The sequence below is a fragment of the Ambystoma mexicanum genome, chromosome 1p (genome assembly GCF_040938575.1).
Source record: "Ambystoma mexicanum isolate Mex_15411 chromosome 1p, UKY_AmexF1_1, whole genome shotgun sequence".
NCBI classification, from domain to species: Eukaryota; Metazoa; Chordata; class Amphibia; order Caudata; family Ambystomatidae; genus Ambystoma; species Ambystoma mexicanum.
In genome coordinates, this window is record NC_090921.1 from 1,002,883,035 (window position 1) to 1,002,902,662 (window position 19,628).

The 19,628-nt window shown below is 48.1% G+C and overlaps 1 protein-coding gene across 8 annotated transcripts in view; it reads left to right on the top strand.

Moving 5' to 3' along the window:
• The window catches only part of MTSS2 (MTSS I-BAR domain containing 2), a 443,751-nt gene that overhangs the window by 394,132 nt on the left and 29,991 nt on the right, over nt 1-19,628 (top strand). For all 8 annotated transcript variants that reach the window (XM_069654833.1, XM_069654885.1, XM_069654842.1 and 5 more), the window contains 2 exons: nt 11,482-11,649; nt 14,258-14,423. In XM_069654833.1, coding sequence (XP_069510934.1) covers nt 11,482-11,649; nt 14,258-14,423 — 334 coding nt within the window. The remainder of the gene's footprint in view (nt 1-11,481; nt 11,650-14,257; nt 14,424-19,628) is intronic.

Here is a 19,628-nt window from a genome sequence, read left to right on the forward strand (position 1 = left end):
CTTCCGTGTTCAGACTTTATGGCAGGCAGATCGTGGCAGAAAGTCATCGGGAACAGGAAGAAGGAGTGGTTATGGCCAGGGCTGAGATTATGCTGTGTCGTGCAAGGAAGCGGGCTGCCATACTGGAGGCAATTTACAGGGAGGCGGAGGAGATAGAGGCACAGATTCTGGACGACCTGCAAGCCCTCCAGGCAAGAAGGGAGGCCTGCCTGAGGGGGGAGACATGGTGTGGGACCCAACCTTGGGGGAAATGCTGATTACGATCTGGAAGGATGACTATCCCGCTGCCTATGTAAATTGTTATTTAGATGTAGGTTTCCTTTTTTATTTATTATTTTTCACAGACTTGCTAGAATTTCCTTCCCAGTTTTTCATGTATGTAGTTAGTTAAGCAAAGGGTTTTTATTTCTTTTCTTTTTTTCCACTGGGCTGCTTTCAACTTCCTTTCATGTTTTTATTGTAAATATTTCTGTGCAATACATATTTAATCTGGTTACATTCCACGCTTCATGCAGTTCATTTGTCTGTGTGAAACTTTGATACTTCACTTTTCAGCCAGTACAGCTCACCATTTCAAGTCATGTGTCTTGTGGCAATCGTGCATGCATCTGTGATGGTTTTGGCTGGAAGGATGCACATGTGCCTGACATGTGGGGGTGGGCCCATCAGACGGCTGTGTCTGCACTGTATGTTTTCATTTGCTTTTAGCTGTGTAGCATCACTGCGTTTTCCATCATTGTGGTTGGGGTGGAGGTAGGTGGGCTCACTGTGGAGGTGTTCCATGGTCCCATTAATGGCACTTTTGTTTGTCATTGCTGTGTTTAACCCATGTCACGCAGACACGCCCACCAGCATGTGCAGTCGCACACAGCCCTCTCTCATGTGTTGCTCCACCTCCGACACTGCAATGCAGTAGTGAGCCATGTTTGCTATTTTGGAGTGGCATCACGATTCTCCTGTCTCTGTGACTCATGCACTCTCTTACTGCCCTCCCATCACCATGCAAGACCCTTTGATGTTATTGTTCCCTGTCGGGTAATTTGACGCACCTTCCACCCAGGTCACTGATGCTCAGGCAGTGACACACATGTGCAATGTTTGTGTATTTTTCTTTTTTATTAGTATTTTACTTCTGTTGTGGGCACACATTCAGTTAGTGTGCTTTGATGACTTGCCAATGTGCCATTGTCACATATGTATGGGGTGGGCTGGTTAATGTCTTGAGGGGTGTTTCAGCAGATGCTCAAGTCTTGTATGGCTATCCTGTGCTTCCACTTGATCATGTTTGCGGCTGACATATTGGTGTTACACTTCATGTAGCTGGCAGACCACAGAGGTTCAAGCAAGCTGCAGACGTGCATTGCACTGGTATTGAGTAAGACTCTCAGGGGTCTGCCTGGGGGGTGAGGTGTCCAGTCTGGAGTGGACTGCCTGTGGGTGGCGTCCAGTCTGGAGTGGACTGCCTGTGGGTGGTGTCCAGTCGGGAGTTTGCTGCCTGGGGGGGAGGGGTACAGTCTGGAATGGGCTGCCTGGGATGGGAGGGTGTCCAGTCTGGAGGGGGATGCCTGGGGGGTGTAAAGTCTGGAGTGGGATGCCGGTGGAGGGGTTGTCCAATTTTGAGTGGGCTGCCTGGAGGGGGCGGGGGGGGGGTTCCAGTCTGGAGGGGACATCTTGGGGGGGTTCCAGTCTGGAGGGGACTGCCTGGGGAGGGTCCAATCTGGAGTGGGCTGCCTGGGGGGGTGCCCATTCTGGATGGGGGCTGTCTGTGGGTGGTGTCCAGTCTGGGGTGGGCTGCCTAGGGTGTGTCACAGGTGAGGGGGGATGGGTGGTGGTGTCTAGTCTGGTGTGGCTTGTCTGGGGGGTGTCCAGTCTGGAGGGGGCTTCCTGGGGGGGGTGTCCAGTCTCGAGGGGGCTGTCTGGCGGGGTGTCCAGTCTGAAGGGGGCTGCCTGGGTGGTGTCCAGTCTGGAGGGGGCTGACTGGGGGGTCCAGTCTGGAGGGGGGGTGTACAGTCTGCGGGGGCTGCCTGAGGGAGTGTCCAGTCTGGAGGGAGCTGCTTGGGGGAGTCCAGTCTGGAGGGGGCCGCCTGGGGTGTGTTAGTTTGGAGTGGGCTGCCTGTGAAGGGTGTCCATTCTGGTGGGGGCTGCCTGGGGGGTATCCAGTCTGGAGGAGGCTGCCTGTGGGGGGTGTCCAGTCTGGAGTGGGCTGCCTGTGGGGGGGTCCAGTCTGGAGGGGGCTGCCAGGGGGGTGTCCAGTCTGGAGGGGACTGCCTGTGAGGTGTCCAGTCTGGAGGAGGCTGCCTGTGGGGGGTGCCCAGTCTGAATGGGTGCTGCCTGGGGGGGGCATCACAGGTGAGGGGGGTGGGGGTGGTTTCCAGTCCAGAGGGGCCTGCCTGGGGGGAGTGTCCAGTCTCTAGGGGGCTTTCTGTGGGTGGTGTCCAGTTGGGAGTGGGCTGCCTGGGGGGGGGGGAAATCCAGTCTGGAATGGGCTGCCTGGGGTGGGAGGGTGGCCAGTCTGGAGGGGGCAGCCTGGGGGGGGGGTGAAAAGTCTGGAGTCGGTTGCCTGTGGGGGGTGTCCAGTCTGGAGGGGGCTGCCTGGGGGGGTCCAGCCTGGAGGGGGCTGCCTGGTGTGGTGTCCAGTTTGGAGGGGGCTGCCTGGCGGGGTGTCCAGTCTGAAGGGGATGTACATTCTGGAGGGGGCTGCCTTGCCGGGTGACCAGTCTGGAGAGGCCTGGCTGGGGGGGGGGTTTAAGTCTGGAGGGGGCTGCCTGGGGGTGTCCAGTCTGGAGGGGGCTGTCTGGGGTGGGGTCCAGTCTGGAGGGGGCGTCCAGTCTGGAGTGTACTGCCTATGGGGGGTGTCCAGTCTGGATTGGACTGCCTGGGGGTGTCCAGTCTGGAGTGGGCTGCCTGGGGGTTGGTGCCCAGTCTAGAGGGACCTGACTGTAGGGGGTACCCAGTCTGGACAGGGCTGAATGTGGGGGGTGTCCGGTCTGGATGGGGGCTGCCTGTGGGTGGTGTCCATTCTGGAGTGGGCTGCCTGGGGGAGTGTCACAGGTGAGGGGTGTGGGGGGTGGTTTCCAGTCCAGAAGGGCATGCCTGGGGGTGGGGAGGTGTCCAGTCTGGAGTGGGCAGCCTGGGGGAGTGTCCAGTCTGGAGGGGGGCTGCCTGGGGGTGGTGTCCAGTCTGGAGGGGGCTGCCTGTGGAGGGTGTCCAGTCTGGAGGGGGCTGCCTGGGGGTGTCCAGTCTGGAAGGGGTGTCTAGTCTGGAGGGGGCTGACTGTGGGGGGTATCTAGTCTGGATGGGGGCTGCCTGTGGGTGGTGTCCATTCCGGAGTGGGCTGCCTCTGGGGGGTATCTAGTCTGGATGGGGGCTGCCTGTGGGTGGTGTCCATTCCGGAGTGGGCTGCCTGGGGGTGTGTCGCAGGTGAGAGGGTGTGGGGGGTGGTTTCCAGTCTGGAGGGGCATGTCTGGGGGGGTGTCCAGTCTGAACGGGGGCTGCCTGGGAGGTGTCCAGTCTGGGGTGTGTGCAATCTGGAGCGGGCTACCTAGGGGGTGTCCAGTCTGGAGGGGGCTGCCTGTGCGGGGTGTCCAGTCTGGAGAGGGCTGCCTGTGGGGGTGTCCACTCTGGAGTAGGCTGTCTGGGGGGTCCAGTCTGGAGGGGGCTGCCTGGGAGGTTGTCCAGTGTAATGCGTGTGCGAAATGTGAGCTAGAACAACATGGCACCGGTGCGCAGCCATTTTGGACACTCATCTTCCATCACGGTAAGAAAGCCTGCCTCTCTGCAAGCCTCGGATAATAAACAAGCCTTTCAGTAGCGAAAGCAGAGCAAGGTCCCATAGCTACATAAATATTATTGCTGAATGGACTTACTGTGAAGAATAGTTATTGTATTGTCCACTGAAGGATGAATACGGGGAGTCAGAGCATCCTGCAGGTGCATGATAAGGGGTTCTGGGAATTAATGCGAGGAGATGGAGGCTGGGTTTTTCCACTTCTGACTGTTTTTTTCCACCCTCTGTCCCTTCGACTTGTGATCTGATCTTCGGCCGAGGGCAGACACAACTGAGAAGGACGGGGATATGCCCCCATAAAGGAGAGGGCATTGCTTGGCAGAGTTAGTTCAAATTTGGACCCCCGGGTGATGAAGTCTCGCTGAGAGGGAGGACGCTCCGGCTCAGACCCCGTTAGCACGAGTGATCTCTTCGCCTACCTGCTGAGGGACTAAGCAGTGTCGTAGTGGCCAAGATGAAGGTGTCTTCTACTTCTTTACTAACGGCGAAGCCAATTATATCTATATTTCTATATATCTAAGTGTATGTCTGTTTATGTATGCCAAGCTCATATATTGTGTGAATAAAAGGCCTGTAAAGAGCCATTTGTTTTATTAAAACAACTAACCTATGTGTGATTTCTTTGCCTGTCTGAGTCCAATAACTTGTTTTGGCAGGGGGCCGAGGAAATGTAAATGTAAGTGTAAGTGTTCTCCCCACGTGGCCAAGCAAAAGCAAAACATCCAGTCAGGAGGGGGCTGTCTGGGGGGTGTCCAGTCTGGAGGTGGCTGCATGGGGATGTGCCTAGTCTGGAGGGGGCTGCCTGGGGGTGGTGTCCAGTCAGGACGGAGGCTGCCTGGGGGGATGTCCAATCTGGAGGGGGCTGTCTGGGGGGCAGTGTCCAGTTTGGAATGGGCCGCCTGGTGGGGTGTCACATGTGAGGGGGGCCTGGGGAGTGGTGTCCAGTCTGGAGGGGGCTGACTGGGTGGGTGACCAGTCTGGAGGGGGCTGCCTGTGGGGGGTGCCCAGTCTGGAGGGGGCTACCTGGGGGGGTGGCCTGTCTGGACAGGGACTGCTGACTGGGGGGAAGGGGCTTGTCCAGTCTATAGGGGGCTGCCTGTGGGGTGTGTCTAGACTGGACGGCGGCTGCATGTGGGTGGAGTCCAGTCGTGAGGAGGCTGCCTGGGGCAGTGTCACAGGTGAGTGGGCCTAGGGGGTGGTGTCCAGACTGGAGGGTGCAGCCTGTGCTTGCGAGGTGAGATGCACGATTTCGCTGGGGTGCAGTCTGGGCTTGCGCGGGACGAGCCACGCGATTTCACTGAGGTGAAGCCTGGGCTTGCGAGGGAGGACCGTGTTTTCGCTGGGGTGCATCCTGGGTTTGCGAGGGAGCACCTGCATTTTTTTTCGCTGGGGTGAAGCCTGGGCTAGCGAGGTGAGACACGCGATTTTGCTGGGGTGCAGGCTGGGCTTGCGAGGTGAGGCACACTTTCTCACAGGGGTACTGTAGGTTGGCCAGGTATGGCGCAGAGGCTTGCGCTGTGTTTGTCCTTTTTCTAGCTTTTTCGGTGTGCTTGGGGGCCTTCCTCGCACAGCTTGTTTTTACTTGCGCGACGGCTAGTAATGCGTCTTTAATTCCATGAATATGCGCGGAGCGCAAAAAAAAATTCTGCGCCGCACCTCGTGCAGGCTCCTTCTTGGCGCACGGACATTGCGCCATTTCTGCACCCCATTCCATGAATCGGGCCCATTGTGTGTACCTCATGATTCCCAAATGGCAAGAGGCACAGGTCGGAACAATTTCATATAGAACTGCTCTTGCTTCAGAGCTTTGGGGATAAGCGGCAGTTTGTAATCGTGTAATAATATGCAATACCAATTGTCACTGGGTTCTCACAATAGCCTATTTGAAAAGAGTGAAAAATAAACTTTTAAAAGAGAATAAGTGAGATCTGACAAGTTTCCATTAAACCACCTGGCCAACAATGACAACAGATTCGAGCAATTTATGTCACTTGTAAGCATTGTGCTACATGGTGCTTTATCTTATATGCAGGAATAACCTCATTTGAAGAAAGGAGACATAAATAGCAGTGCACATTCCTTTTTACTAAATTGTTGTTGCCTGTGCCCAAGATCACTTTGTGAATTTAAATTGCGCATCTTCCAAACATATTTCACCATTGTAGCATTCCCACTCAAGCATCTGCACAGTTTAGGGGTAATACAATGGCACACCATTCCAAAGAGATGCCCCAAACACCTTAAAGAGACTTCGTAGAGGCCCATTGTACCCATTGAGCGTGACATGCAGTCATGCCCAATGGACATTGTGCCTGGGGCATGACCAAAGTGCCCTGATTACATCAAATAAACACAATGTGACCTGTGGACAATGCGCCCGTGCCAGTCACCTCAAAGATACCCAATGTACCCACTGCCCCCATGCTCAATGGACACTGTGTTTGGCGCACCTCAGAGAGCAAATTAACAAGGGGGGTCCTGGGAGTCCCTCTGCCAGACATTAGTCCTGGTTACGAGAGACTTACCCAGAGTCTTTAGCTCACTATCTTTCACAGAGAAGAAATATCCCAAACATATCAGTCTTTGTCCTGCCCTGGGGCAGTCCAGCACCGAAATGCTAGGCAATTCTCCTCTGAACAAGAGTACCAACAGAAACCCCAGACACGTGTTTCGGTCTGGTTGGACCTCATCAGTAGGGTGGATCTGTGCCTCTCTAAGAATAGTGAGCAAGGGGTCCACGTCTGGATTCCCCTAGTAACTTAGGGTGAGACCCAAAGCTACTTAAATATGCAAATTAACAAGGGGGGTCCTGGGAGTCCCTCTGCCAGACATTAGTCCTGGTTACGAGAGACTTACCCAGAGTCTTTAGCTCACTATCTTTCACAGAGAAGAAATATCCCAAACATATCAGTCTTTGTCCTGCCCTGGGGCAGTCCAGCACCGAAATGCTAGGCAATTCTCCTCTGAACAAGAGTACCAACAGAAACTCCAGACACGTGTTTCGGTCTGGTTGGACCTCATCAGTAGGGTGGATCTGTGCCTCTCTAAGAATAGTGAGCAAGGGGTCCACGTCTGGATTCCCCTAGTAACTTAGGGTGAGACCCAAAGCTACTTAAATATGCAAATTAACAAGGGGGGGTCCTGGGAGTCCCTCTGCCAGACATTAGTCCTGGTTACGAGAGACTTACCCAGAGTCTTTAGCTCACTATCTTTCACAGAGAAGAAATATCCCAAACATATCAGTCTTTGTCCTGCCCTGGGGCAGTCCAGCACCGAAATGCTAGGCAATTCTCCTCTGAACAAGAGTACCAACAGAAACCCCAGACACGTGTTTCGGTCTGGTTGGACCTCATCAGTAGGGTGGATCTGTGCCTCTCTAAGAATAGTGAGCAAGGGGTCCACGTCTGGATTCCCCTAGTAACTTAGGGTGAGACCCAAAGCTACTTAAATATGCAAATTAACAAGGGGGGTCCTGGGAGTCCCTCTGCCAGACATTAGTCCTGGTTACGAGAGACTTACCCAGAGTCTTTAGCTCACTATCTTTCACAGAGAAGAAATATCCCAAACATATCAGTCTTTGTCCTGCCCTGGGGCAGTCCAGCACCGAAATGCTAGGCAATTCTCCTCTGAACAAGAGTACCAACAGAAACCCCAGACACGTGTTTCGGTCTGGTTGGACCTCATCAGTAGGGTGGATCTGTGCCTCTCTAAGAATAGTGAGCAAGGGGTCCACGTCTGGATTCCCCTAGTAACTTAGGGTGAGACCCAAAGCTACTTAAATATGCAAATTAACAAGGGGGGTCCTGGGAGTCCCTCTGCCAGACATTAGTCCTGGTTACGAGAGACTTACCCAGAGTCTTTAGCTCACTATCTTTCACAGAGAAGAAATATCCCAAACATATCAGTCTTTGTCCTGCCCTGGGGCAGTCCAGCACCGAAATGCTAGGCAATTCTCCTCTGAACAAGAGTACCAACAGAAACCCCAGACACGTGTTTCGGTCTGGTTGGACCTCATCAGTAGGGTGGATCTGTGCCTCTCTAAGAATAGTGAGCAAGGGGTCCACGTCTGGATTCCCCTAGTAACTTAGGGTGAGACCCAAAGCTACTTAAATATGCAAATTAACAAGGGGGGTCCTGGGAGTCCCTCTGCCAGACATTAGTCCTGGTTACGAGAGACTTACCCAGAGTCTTTAGCTCACTATCTTTCACAGAGAAGAAATATCCCAAACATATCAGTCTTTGTCCTGCCCTGGGGCAGTCCAGCACCGAAATGCTAGGCAATTCTCCTCTGAACAAGAGTACCAACAGAAACCCCAGACACGTGTTTCGGTCTGGTTGGACCTCATCAGTAGGGTGGATCTGTGCCTCTCTAAGAATAGTGAGCAAGGGGTCCACGTCTGGATTCCCCTAGTAACTTAGGGTGAGACCCAAAGCTACTTAAATATGCAAATTAACAAGGGGGGTCCTGGGAGTCCCTCTGCCAGACATTAGTCCTGGTTACGAGAGACTTACCCAGAGTCTTTAGCTCACTATCTTTCACAGAGAAGAAATATCCCAAACATATCAGTCTTTGTCCTGCCCTGGGGCAGTCCAGCACCGAAATGCTAGGCAATTCTCCTCTGAACAAGAGTACCAACAGAAACCCCAGACACGTGTTTCGGTCTGGTTGGACCTCATCAGTAGGGTGGATCTGTGCCTCTCTAAGAATAGTGAGCAAGGGGTCCACGTCTGGATTCCCCTAGTAACTTAGGGTGAGACCCAAAGCTACTTAAATATGCAAATTAACAAGGGGGGTCCTGGGAAGTTACTAGGGGAATCCAGACGTGGACCCCTTGCTCACTATTCTTAGAGAGGCACAGATCCACCCTACTGATGAGGTCCAACCAGACCGAAACACGTGTCTGGGGTTTCTGTTGGTACTCTTGTTCAGAGGAGAATTGCCTCGCATTTCGGTGCTGGACTGCCCCAGGGCAGGACAAAGACTGATATGTTTGGGATATTTCTTCTCTGTGAAAAGATAGTGAGCTAAAGACTCTGGGTAAGTCTCTCGTAACCAGGACTAATGTCTGGCAGAGAGACTCCCAGGACCCCCCTTGTTAAATCTGCACCTCAGAGAGCACCTCTGTGCCCATTGGGCATGGTCTGCAGAAATTCCCATTGGACACTGGCGTTTTTGGCTTGTTGCCATTTCCAGTGTGCACTGCACTTACGGCATCAATTCAAAGAGACCAGATATGCCGAAATTGAAGAGGGGTATATGCTAACACTTAGCAATGGTGATATGGCCCACAAGATCAACTATGGATGCACAGACCTCATGATGTTTATTATTGATCAGTATCCAAAGAGCTGCCACTTCCATTATGGATGTTTGTTGGGCCCGGGGCATGGGCAGAGATCCATTTCTAAGCATAGTGTCCATGCTGCATGGCAAAGTGGGCACACAGGGCACTTTAAGGTGCCCAGCACATGGCCAAACACCATGGCAAAGTTTCCTCTGGGCATTACTACATTAGGTCTCTGAGGTGGGCATTTGTACTGCTGAGCATTGCCACAGACAATGCCTATTTGCCATTTGGAGCTATTTGATGTGACTGAAGCATGCCCACAGGCCATGCCAAGTGGGCCCATTTTGTGACTTTGGAGTGACCAGGGCACCTTCAGCTGATGTGATGTAATAGGTATTTATACTGTGCCTGTCCCCACAGTAGCGGTCTTTCAATGCTGAGGTTAGTCTGAACGAATGCTGGGTATTATTTCCACTTCTTGGTGTACGTGCCTGGGGCATGCCCAAGGGCCAGTCCCTTTTCATAGTATCCAATGGGCATGGGCTCACGCCATGCTCAGTGAGCGCATTGGGTGTCTTTGGGGTGACTTGGGCCTTGTCACTGAGTACAGTGGGTCTCTTTGAGGTGTCCAGAAAATACCCGGGCAGTGCCCACTGCACATGGCAATGGACCATCCTCTTTGGGCATATTGGGGCTATTTGAGGTGATTGGGGCATGGCCTGTGCTATGCCCAGGTCAGTGTCCACCTAGCATGACTGGCAGTCCATCTTCTTTGGGCACATCTGGGATGAAGGCAATTCTGTGGGTAATTATGTCTCTTTGATGTACCGCATGTTTGTCTAAAGGCTCTGCCTAGTGGGCACATTGGGTCTCTTTGCCACACCTCAGGCACAATGTCACCATGCCTAGTAGCCACTGCACTGTGGGTATGTTAGTTTATATAATTAAACAATACAAAAAGAATCACTGAAATAAGCTTTAAGTACAGTTATGGTTAACCTTCCTTCTGTAATAAAAAACTTCAAAAGACAATGGCCCTCATTATGAGTGTGGCCGAAAGGCAACAACGGCTCCGATAGTGCTACCAGCGCCGTTGTTACCTCTCCACCACACTACGAGTTCTGCTTGCGGGTGCCAGACTGCACGCCTGGTCTGACCAGGCGTGCAAACAGGTACCCGCGAGCAGAACTCATGATTGCACCGGGACCGTTATTAACGGTGCCGGTGCAACCATGCTCCTAACCCCCAAGGGGCAGAATGGGGATCAGGAGGCTGGCCATAACGGCACCCGCGAATGGGCAATTACCGGGTCTGCCAAACTCGCCATGACACGGTTATTGCCCATTTGCGGGTGCCGGAAAAAAAACAACTCCAGCGGCAGCCGTGCCCTTAAGAAGGGCACGGCTACCGCCAGAGTTATAGTGAGGGCCAATGACAAAACCTTAGTTGAAGGGACGTTATCTTTGCAGCATGAATCATAAACATTACATACATTCTCCAGTTATGATTTCCAAATGAACCAAAACTCACACAGTTTGTGATACCACTTATCACATCACAGATCACAGGTACATACTAACAGTTCCTAGTGTATATACAGATCAAAAACAGCTAGGTATACAATTAGTATCCCAGACTGTTTGTGTAGAGTTTTACTTTGCTTCATGAGGCTCCATGTCGATGAGCAAAATGTGGATTGCCTTTCCTATCTCAAGTAGCGGATCTATCTTGAATGGTCAGTCTAATGCTGCTGAGCATCCTCTGCACTAGCTATAAGCACCAGTTCATGATGTCTCCCCAGACAAAAGTTGGTTCCTCCTTTGTTTGAGCCAGGGGAAAGATGACAGGACAAATAAAGATAGCTCCGCACCTGAGCTATCTGTGTTCTGGATCAAGAGAAAAGACAGAAAAAGATGGCTGACCTCAGGCTACCTGCTTTTGGTGAGGACTGTCACAATGCTATCGTACAGAGGCAGGGTAGATAAATATGATGGTCCCATTTGGAGTGATTCGTCACACTGCTCTCGTTCAAGGCAGAGGCAAGATGGCAGAAAGCCTGAGTGAGGCAAACCAAAAGGCACAGAGACAGAGTAAGCAAACGTGGCCACTTGCTTGAGGTAAACTCTTTTACTAGCACAGGACTGCAGTGTTACGCATTTCTGTTGTATTTTTTTTGCATACCTGTTTTATTGAGTGAGTCGGTGGCAGACTGGTGAAAGATTTGTGTTTGTCCATGTTACCCGTAACTCATTTTAGCATCCATATAAAAAGCTACCAGGTTTCCTCGAAACGGTTCTAACTTGTACTTTTTGATCATGTATGGCTCCTCATCCATGGAGGACCTCTGCTCTGTTTTACCGACAGCTTTGAATTGAGTTTTGCTCAGTCCCACCTTGTATTTTCCAGGATTGGTCTAAGGCCAGTCCTTATGACCAGCCCATGCTGGCCTCGCTGCAGCGCCGAAAGGATCGTGTGGAACACCTGCGCGAGTCAGAACTCGGCCCTGGATATCAGGGGATGAGCATGGATGACCCACATCGCCCCAGGATGTCCCCGGCCACAATTGCTGCCAAGGTATAGTAACATGAAGAATAAGTGCAGGTTCAAGAGTTCCAAAGTTAAGTTTATTATTGAGAATGTCGCATTTTAGTGCTTATGTAAAGCAATATGGATTGATACGTGGAGAAGCATTCGAGATGAAAAATAGCAGTATGAATTTAAATTAGTAAGCTCTGAAGAGGTAGAACAAAAAAAACAGGTAAGACATTTCCCAGCCCTTAGCCTTTGGAGGGTACAGACTAAGACTCTTGATTGCGAAGTGTCAGAACATTTAATCGGAACAAGATATGGCTGTATATTGATAATTGTCCCCTCTTATGATAGTTGCAATGGAAGTTTCTTTGTTGAAAGGATTTTAGCTTTCAATAGGCATAGACAAGGCCACGGTCTCCTAGCTTGGTTAGTAAAAGAAGAGGGTTCTGGATTGAGAAGTGTCTCAGCCTTTGGGAATTACAGAGAAGTGGGAACAAGACTGAAAAGTGTTTAATGTTTTGATGAATGCCCATTTTCTGATGGATGCCCAAGAATGTTTTTGATTGTGAAGTGGCTAGAAAAGGGGGCTCTGATTCAAGAAGTCTTTTATGCTTCAATGGGTAAAAAAGGGGGCTCCAAATTCACAAGGGTTTAATTCTTTGATGAGTTCTAAAGAGGCTCTGCATTGAGCAGTGCCTAAATCACTGAGGGGTACCAGCAAGGGGTTTGGTAAGATAAGTGCTTTATCATTTCATCAGGATAAAAGAGGAGTGTTTTATCCTGTGTTGGGTACATATGGAGACCCTTGATTGAGAAGCATTTTATCCTCTGCTGGGTACATACAAAGACCTTTAATTGAGAAGTCTTCTATCTATTGTTGGGTACATAAGAGGAACCTTGATTGAGAATCATTCTATCTACTGTTGGGTACATAAAAGACCCTTGATTGAGAAGCATTTAACCTGTTAGGTACACAAGAAGACCCTTGATTGTGAAGCATTTTGTATACTGTTGGGTACATAAGAATACCCTCGATTGAGACGCATTTTATCTATTGTTGGGTACACAAGAAGACCCTTGATTGAGAAGCATTTTATTTATTGCTGGGTACATAACAAGACCCTTGATTGAGAAGCATTTTATCTGTTGTTAGGTACACAAGAAGACTCTTGATTGTGAAGCATTTTGTATACTGTTGGGTACATAAGAAGACCCTCGATTGAGAAGCATTTTATCTATTGTTGGGTACACAAGAAGACCCTTGATTGAGAAGCATTTTATTTATTGTTGGGTACATAAGAAGACCCTTGATTGAGAAGCATTTTATTTATTGTTGGGTACATAAAATGACCCTTGATTATGAAGCATTTTATCTACTGTTGGGTACATAAGATGACCCTTGATTGTGAAGCATTTTATTTATTGTTGGGTACATACCAAGACCCTTGATTATGAAGCATTTTATCTACTGTTGGGTACATAAGATGACCCTTGATTGAGAAGCATTTTAGCTAGTGTTGTGTACATAAGAAGACCCTTGGTTGAGAAGCATTTTCTTTATTGTTGGGTACATAAGAAGACCCTTGATTGAGAAGCATTTTATTTATTGTTGGGTACATAAGATGACCCTTGATTATGAAGCATTTTATCTACTGTTGGGTACATAAGAAGATCCTTGATTGCGAATATTTTTATCTTTTGTTTGGTACAGAAGATGATTTTGGATTGAGAAGTGTTTGATTCATTGATGGGTACAGGAGAAGACTCTGAATTAGGAAGTGTTTATCCTCAGGTGCCAGAGAAGGCTCTGGATTTAGATGTTTTCTAGCCTTTCACGGATACAGCAGAGGGCTGTGAATTGTGGCGTATCCTTTAATACTTTGAGAAGTGGACTCTGGATTCAGCAGTGTGTGACTTTTCTGACATCAGCATCCGCTTTGTTCCCTTTTCTTCTGTACTCAGACAGACAATAAATATCTGTCAGACAAGACATTCAGTCTCATATACAGCATGCTGATTCTGAGCACTCTGCTTTGCCTCCCTGTTTCCTCCTTCTACTGCCTGCAGCTTGAACTCTCTCCCCCTTAGGGCTCTACTCCCACTCTGCATACCTTTGTTACCTATTCTACACTGCCCCATGCCTTCTCTCTCTCTCTCTCTCTCTCTCTCTCTCTCTTTCCTTCTCTCTCCCCTTGACTTTCATCATCCTTCCTCTTTACACCTCCTCCTGTACGTCTCTTTTGCTCCATTAATCACCATTGTTCTTTCCTCCATAGCTGTTTCATCTCTCCATCCCTTTTTTCTTCATTTATTTCTCTTCAGAACAACTTCATGTTCCCCCTCTTCTGTTTTTGTTCATCTCCATTTTGTCTCTTCCTCCATAGGTAATTCATCTATCCAGCACTTCTGTGTTCCCCTTTTCATTTTATACTCCTTTATGCTATCTCCTCCAGTCACTCTGTCATTGTAATTCTTTTTTCTCCCTAGCCAGACTCCCAGCACTTTTCTTTGCTCTGCTGCCTGTAATCCTATTTCGTTCTTCATTCACTGTACAACAGTTTGGATAACACAAGCAGTGATTCATCCCCTTTTGATTGCTTACCCCTACATGCCAGATTTGTGTGTGCCTAATCTTTTAGTTTTCTAACAGCATGGTGAGGAGGTGTCTCCCGCTGCCAGTGACCTAGCAATGGTGCTGACCCGTGGCCTGAGCCTGGAACATCAGAAAAGCAGCCGCGACTCCTTGCAGTACTCCAGTGGCTACAGCACACAGACCACCACACCATCCTGCTCAGAGGACACTATCCCCTCCCAAGGTGCCACAAGCAGATTTTTATGTATTTATATACTTTTAGTCGCAAAGTTCCTCTCAATAACAAATGCTGCATACAGCTCAAAGAAGGCAGTACATAGGAACAAGCTTAGCCGGTGGTTTACAAAAACCATGATTGAGTGCGAAGAGGGATTGGGAAAATATGAGTGAGTGATCGCAAAGTTTGACAAATTTATACAGCAGCCCGAACTGTACACACATCTTTAAGATGAGTTTGTTTAGCATCGCATGATTTTGTCTGTGCTGATGATATCAAATGGTTTGGAATAATACTTTGTTGCAGATTTCTTTCAGTGGATTAGGTAGTTCCTGTGCACAATCGTAAATGTGGGAAGTCCCAACTAAGGGGTGCATCTGGATTTTAGGGGCTATGCAGGGAGCATGCAGTAGTTAAGCTGTGTTGGTTCTAGGAGCAGTGGTGGGGGTTTAGTATGTGTTAGGGGGTTGATCTTCATGAGAAAGGCGATGACAGGTCCTGGACATATTTAAATCCCTCACCCTCAGTGAGGCATTTTTACAGACATCATTGGGAATTTATAACGACTCAACCTGGTGGCAAAACCCAAAGCTGGTGCTGGCCCCCAGAAGGAGTTCAGCTGGCAAAGATGAGAATTTGCTTGATGAGGAGAAGAAGGAGAGGGAGGAGTGGAACATGTGCCGCTGATCACGTTCTTACAATAGTTCTGTTTGCATAAGGGTATAGTCTTAGCCAGGCTGCTTGCTGAGTGATGGGTGTGTATCTTTAAGTATGTGAGGAAGTGGGCATGACAGATAATGAATGGTAATGGAACAAAGAGTTCAGGAAGGGAGCTGATAGGAGAGGGCATGGTTGGGGAGTGGTGGACGAACAGAAATAAATAATTTCGCTGAAAAAACATTGTTATTATTTATTATTTGCACTATTTTTCTAAAGTTTAAAAATTGACAAAAGAGAAAAATTACAAAATGTGTACATAGAGATAAGAAAGCAAGAATGAAAAGTGAAAGTAAGCACATTTTACATAATTTTCTTAACAACACAACTAAAGATCGAGCATAAAACCCCATAAACCGATCATAATCATCACATACATTCAATTCAATTAGGAAACACAATGAAAAATAAAAGTAAACACAATTTTGAGCAAAGCTACTAAAGATCAAGCTTAAAACCCCATAAACAGATCATAATCATCACATACATTCAATTCAATTAAAATTACATCAAGAAAAAGGAATCAAAATAAGTCTGACGCATCTAAATCAAAATATTCCCTTAAATACACCGTGCACGTACATCTAACATTCCAAAACAATGGGCAGAACCAGAAGTGCCATTTTTAAAATGAGTATGTTTCTAAATCTTCAGTTTACGGCCCTCACCCAAGAATTAATTCTGACATATATATACCAAATGAAATACCAAATACATTTTATATACATTTAATTATTACATCTTATTCCAATAGATTGGTGGTGTCTTTAAGAAATCTGCAACAAAACTCCACTCATTCAAGATTAATTACACATTTATTAAAACAAATAAACCACTCATTTATTAGTGCAGCACGCTCTATTAATAAATGGCAAAGAGTTTCTAAATGTACAATAGAGTTTCAAAATCTACAGTGAGACGAGCCAGGACATAGACCTTCTCTTACATCATTAATCGCCCCTGTTTTAATAACATTGAATCAAAATCTCATAAACCCTGCTCTTTTTATCTTATCAGGGAATTGCACGAAGTATGATTCCAGCTCTCCCATGTTTTTGTATCTTGAGACCATTTGATAACAAAGTTTTGTATGCAGTACGGCTTCAGTAGTTTTCACCCAGTCTGCATACTGGAGCAGCTTTTTGACTCTCCCGACGTTAACTATCAGAGATTCAAGAGATAAGCCCAGGTTCACTAAAATGAGGCTACATTCAGTCCTCAATTCTGACTGAAACCCTGTCTCTGGAACTCCCTGGCAGAGCCCCTTTCCTAGTCTTGCATAGAGAGTATCATTAGTACTCAAACACAGTTTTCTGCAGAGAGGCAATCTCCTCCACTCCACCCGACTTTATAACAACAGTATTCCTAATGCATAACAGAGGGCAACATAAGGAACCGACTTGGGGAGACAGTAGAATATAGACCTCCAGATGTGTGCTTCATATTTACAACCATTGATCATGAGAGAGTGCAAAGACGAAGTGACAGTGAAGCAATCAGGTAAAGAGACTTCAAGGTGAGGGGTCGCGCAAGAGGAGGAAAATAAAGTCCAACTTGAATGAGGGGAGGGGGTGATGCCACCAGGGAAGGTGGTATACAGAGAAAAGATGAGGACTCTTAGGAGACAACCTTGAGGTGCCAATCACAGATCCTGGGTGGGAGTACACAGGGAGCTATCCAAGAGGCAGTAGGTAAGTCATGTGATTGCTATAGGGATGATAGGGAAGGGCAACCATGCAGAGTGGTTTACGTTGGGCTAATCATAAGAAGATTTTTCAGTTACTCTTTGAGAATGTCTGAGGAGTAGGTAAGACTATAATCCTCCCTCACCCTCTCATGACTCCTCACGACTCCTCACCAGCAGAATTCAGAATATTTAAATATTACAGATGCCAATAGCTATTTATGCAACCTCAACCTACACAACTACATTATTAATATGTACATGCACATTTTTTTTTATTTTTTTTTTAATTTAGTTATTTTTGGATTTGTAGAGCGCGCTACAGCGCACAGGCATCAAGGCATTATGAGGAAACGTAAGAAGGCTTGATTCAGGGTTACAAGAATGTGCCCCAAACAGAATGTTGCTTAGTACATAAAGTTTTGTTGCATGATACATTGGTTAGACATTTCTTATATGCAAACACATAGATACATAGAGGTGGAAGTAAAGCCCTATCAAACAAAGAGCCTCGTTTTGATGGCTTTCCGGAATGCTGCATGAGAGTCAATCCCCCTGATCTGGGCCGGGAGAGTGTTCCAGCACTCTGCGTATGAAGGGAACGGTTAATTGATTGGAATAGGCCACTCTGGATGGTCTAGAAGGCGTGTGTCTGATGGCCCTTTGTGCTAGGTAAGGGGGAACCAAGCCGTGGAGACACTTGTGTGTCAGGGCGAGGGTTTTGAAGACAATCCTTTCTTTGACGGGGAGCCAGTGTACTTGCCGTCTGACCTCAGAGATATGGTTCCTGTGTGAAATGCCTGTTGTGGCCCTCAAGGCATTATTCTGAGCTAATTGAAGTTTGGCAAGATTCTTGTGAGAAGTCCCAACAAAGAGTGCATTGCAATAGTCCAGCCTCGACCCAATGATCGCCCTAGCAATGGTGACGCAATTCTATTGGGAGAGGAAGGGTCTAGCTGCGTTGAGCAGTTTAGAGTGGTATGCTGCGGATGAAGCAATTTCATTAACCTGACGATCCATGGTGAGGTTTGGTTTGAGGTACACGCCCAGCGTCTTAATGACTTGTGAGACAGTGATGGGAATGTTATCCACAGTGAAGGCGCAGTATTGCTTGTCCAGTTTACCCAAGGTGGAGGGGGAGCCAATTAGTAGAAGTTCAGTTTTCTCACTATTTAGACATAACCAATTTTCTGCCATCCAGGATTGGATCGTTGAGTAGATGGAGTTGAGGGTGTTCCTGTCAGTTGGATAGTCACCCGAGAGGGTGCTGAGCACCTGAGTGTCATCTGCATAATTGATGTATGAGATTCCCAGGGTGTCCAAGATTCTGAGCAGGGGCCTTGTGAAGAGGTTGTAGAGGGTGGGGGCAATGCATGACTCCTGTGGCACCCCACATTTAATGGGACTAGGGTTGGCACAGGAGGATTCAGAGAAAACCTTCATCACTCTTTCCTGTAGGAAGGAAGTTATCCATGCGCAGGCCCTTGGGTAGAAGTTGGCTGCGGACGAGAGGTGATGGCAGAGGGTTTTGTGATCCACAAGATCAAAGGTGATAGAAAGGTCCAAGAGAAGGAGGAGCGCAGGTTTGCCTGCGTCTCTGAGGTCATCCATTTGATTTTTTAGGTCAAGTAGTGCCGTTTCAGTGCCATGTCATGGCCAGAAGCCAGACTGGCGTAGACCAAGAAAGTGGTTATCCTGAAGGAATATTTGGACTTGCAGGTAGGCTGCTTTGTCCAAAGATTTCAGCAAAAAGGGGACAGTGGTGATGGGTCTGTAGTTCCCAGGGACCAAAGGGTCAAGGGAGTTTTTTTTTTAGAAGCAGTCGGACCCACGCTTCCTTGAGACCGGTCGGGACATGGCCAGACTGGAAGGAGGAATTAATGAAAGTAGTGATAAATGGGGCGAAGGAAGAGGCACAGTCTTTAATGATCTGAGCCGGGAATGCGTTTCCTTTACAATTCAACGGTTTGATAGACTTGAGGAGAGCAATGACTTCAGGTTCACTCATGTCCGTGAATTCAAACACTGGATCCGGCCTAGGATGAGTGACTGGGGCGGGTGCATTAGTACTATTAGTATGTTGATTGGACAGGGACTTTGGTGGTCTAGCATTTTGGAGTGCAAGAGGTCCAATTTGTCAAGCATGGGAGCTTGAATTTTGTTGCACCACGTCTCGTCCTTCATGATGGTAGAAGGCGGGGGTGAGGGTTCTCTAAAAATGGAAAAGATTTCCTTTGTCCCAGATTTCACATTTTCAATCCTAGAGTTGAAAGAGACAGCTTTAGCCTGTAAGTTGGCAGTTTTCTATTCTTTGGAAATTAACCTGAAGGTTGCCTTAGAAGCGTAATTCGGGTTGTTTTTCCACGTAGCGAGCGCTGTCCTTTTTTTGGCGCGAAATTCCATGAGCTCCTGCGTGAACCATGCATTAGAGGGCTTTGCTTTCTTGTCCTTTTTAAGAGAGAGCAGAGCAATCGTGTCTACCGCTTGGGTAATGACCTTATTGAATGCTGTTGCCAAGAGCTCAGGGTCACTTGGGAAGGGGGGAGGGCCGGTACCAGGAGAGATTCTCCTTTGTGAGCTTCCGCGAGCTTCTGGAGAATGCAGCAGGTAGAGCAATAGTGGACTTAGATGTTTCTAATCTTTCTTGCATTGAGAGAGAAATATAATAAATAATGATATTGGCCATTTACAAGGCACACACCATAAATTGTGCATACAACTTTATAAGCTGACATTTCAGAGGTCTAAAAGTAGCCGATCACTATCTATGGTGTATTCCAATGAGGACAGGCACTTTAAAGATGTGATTT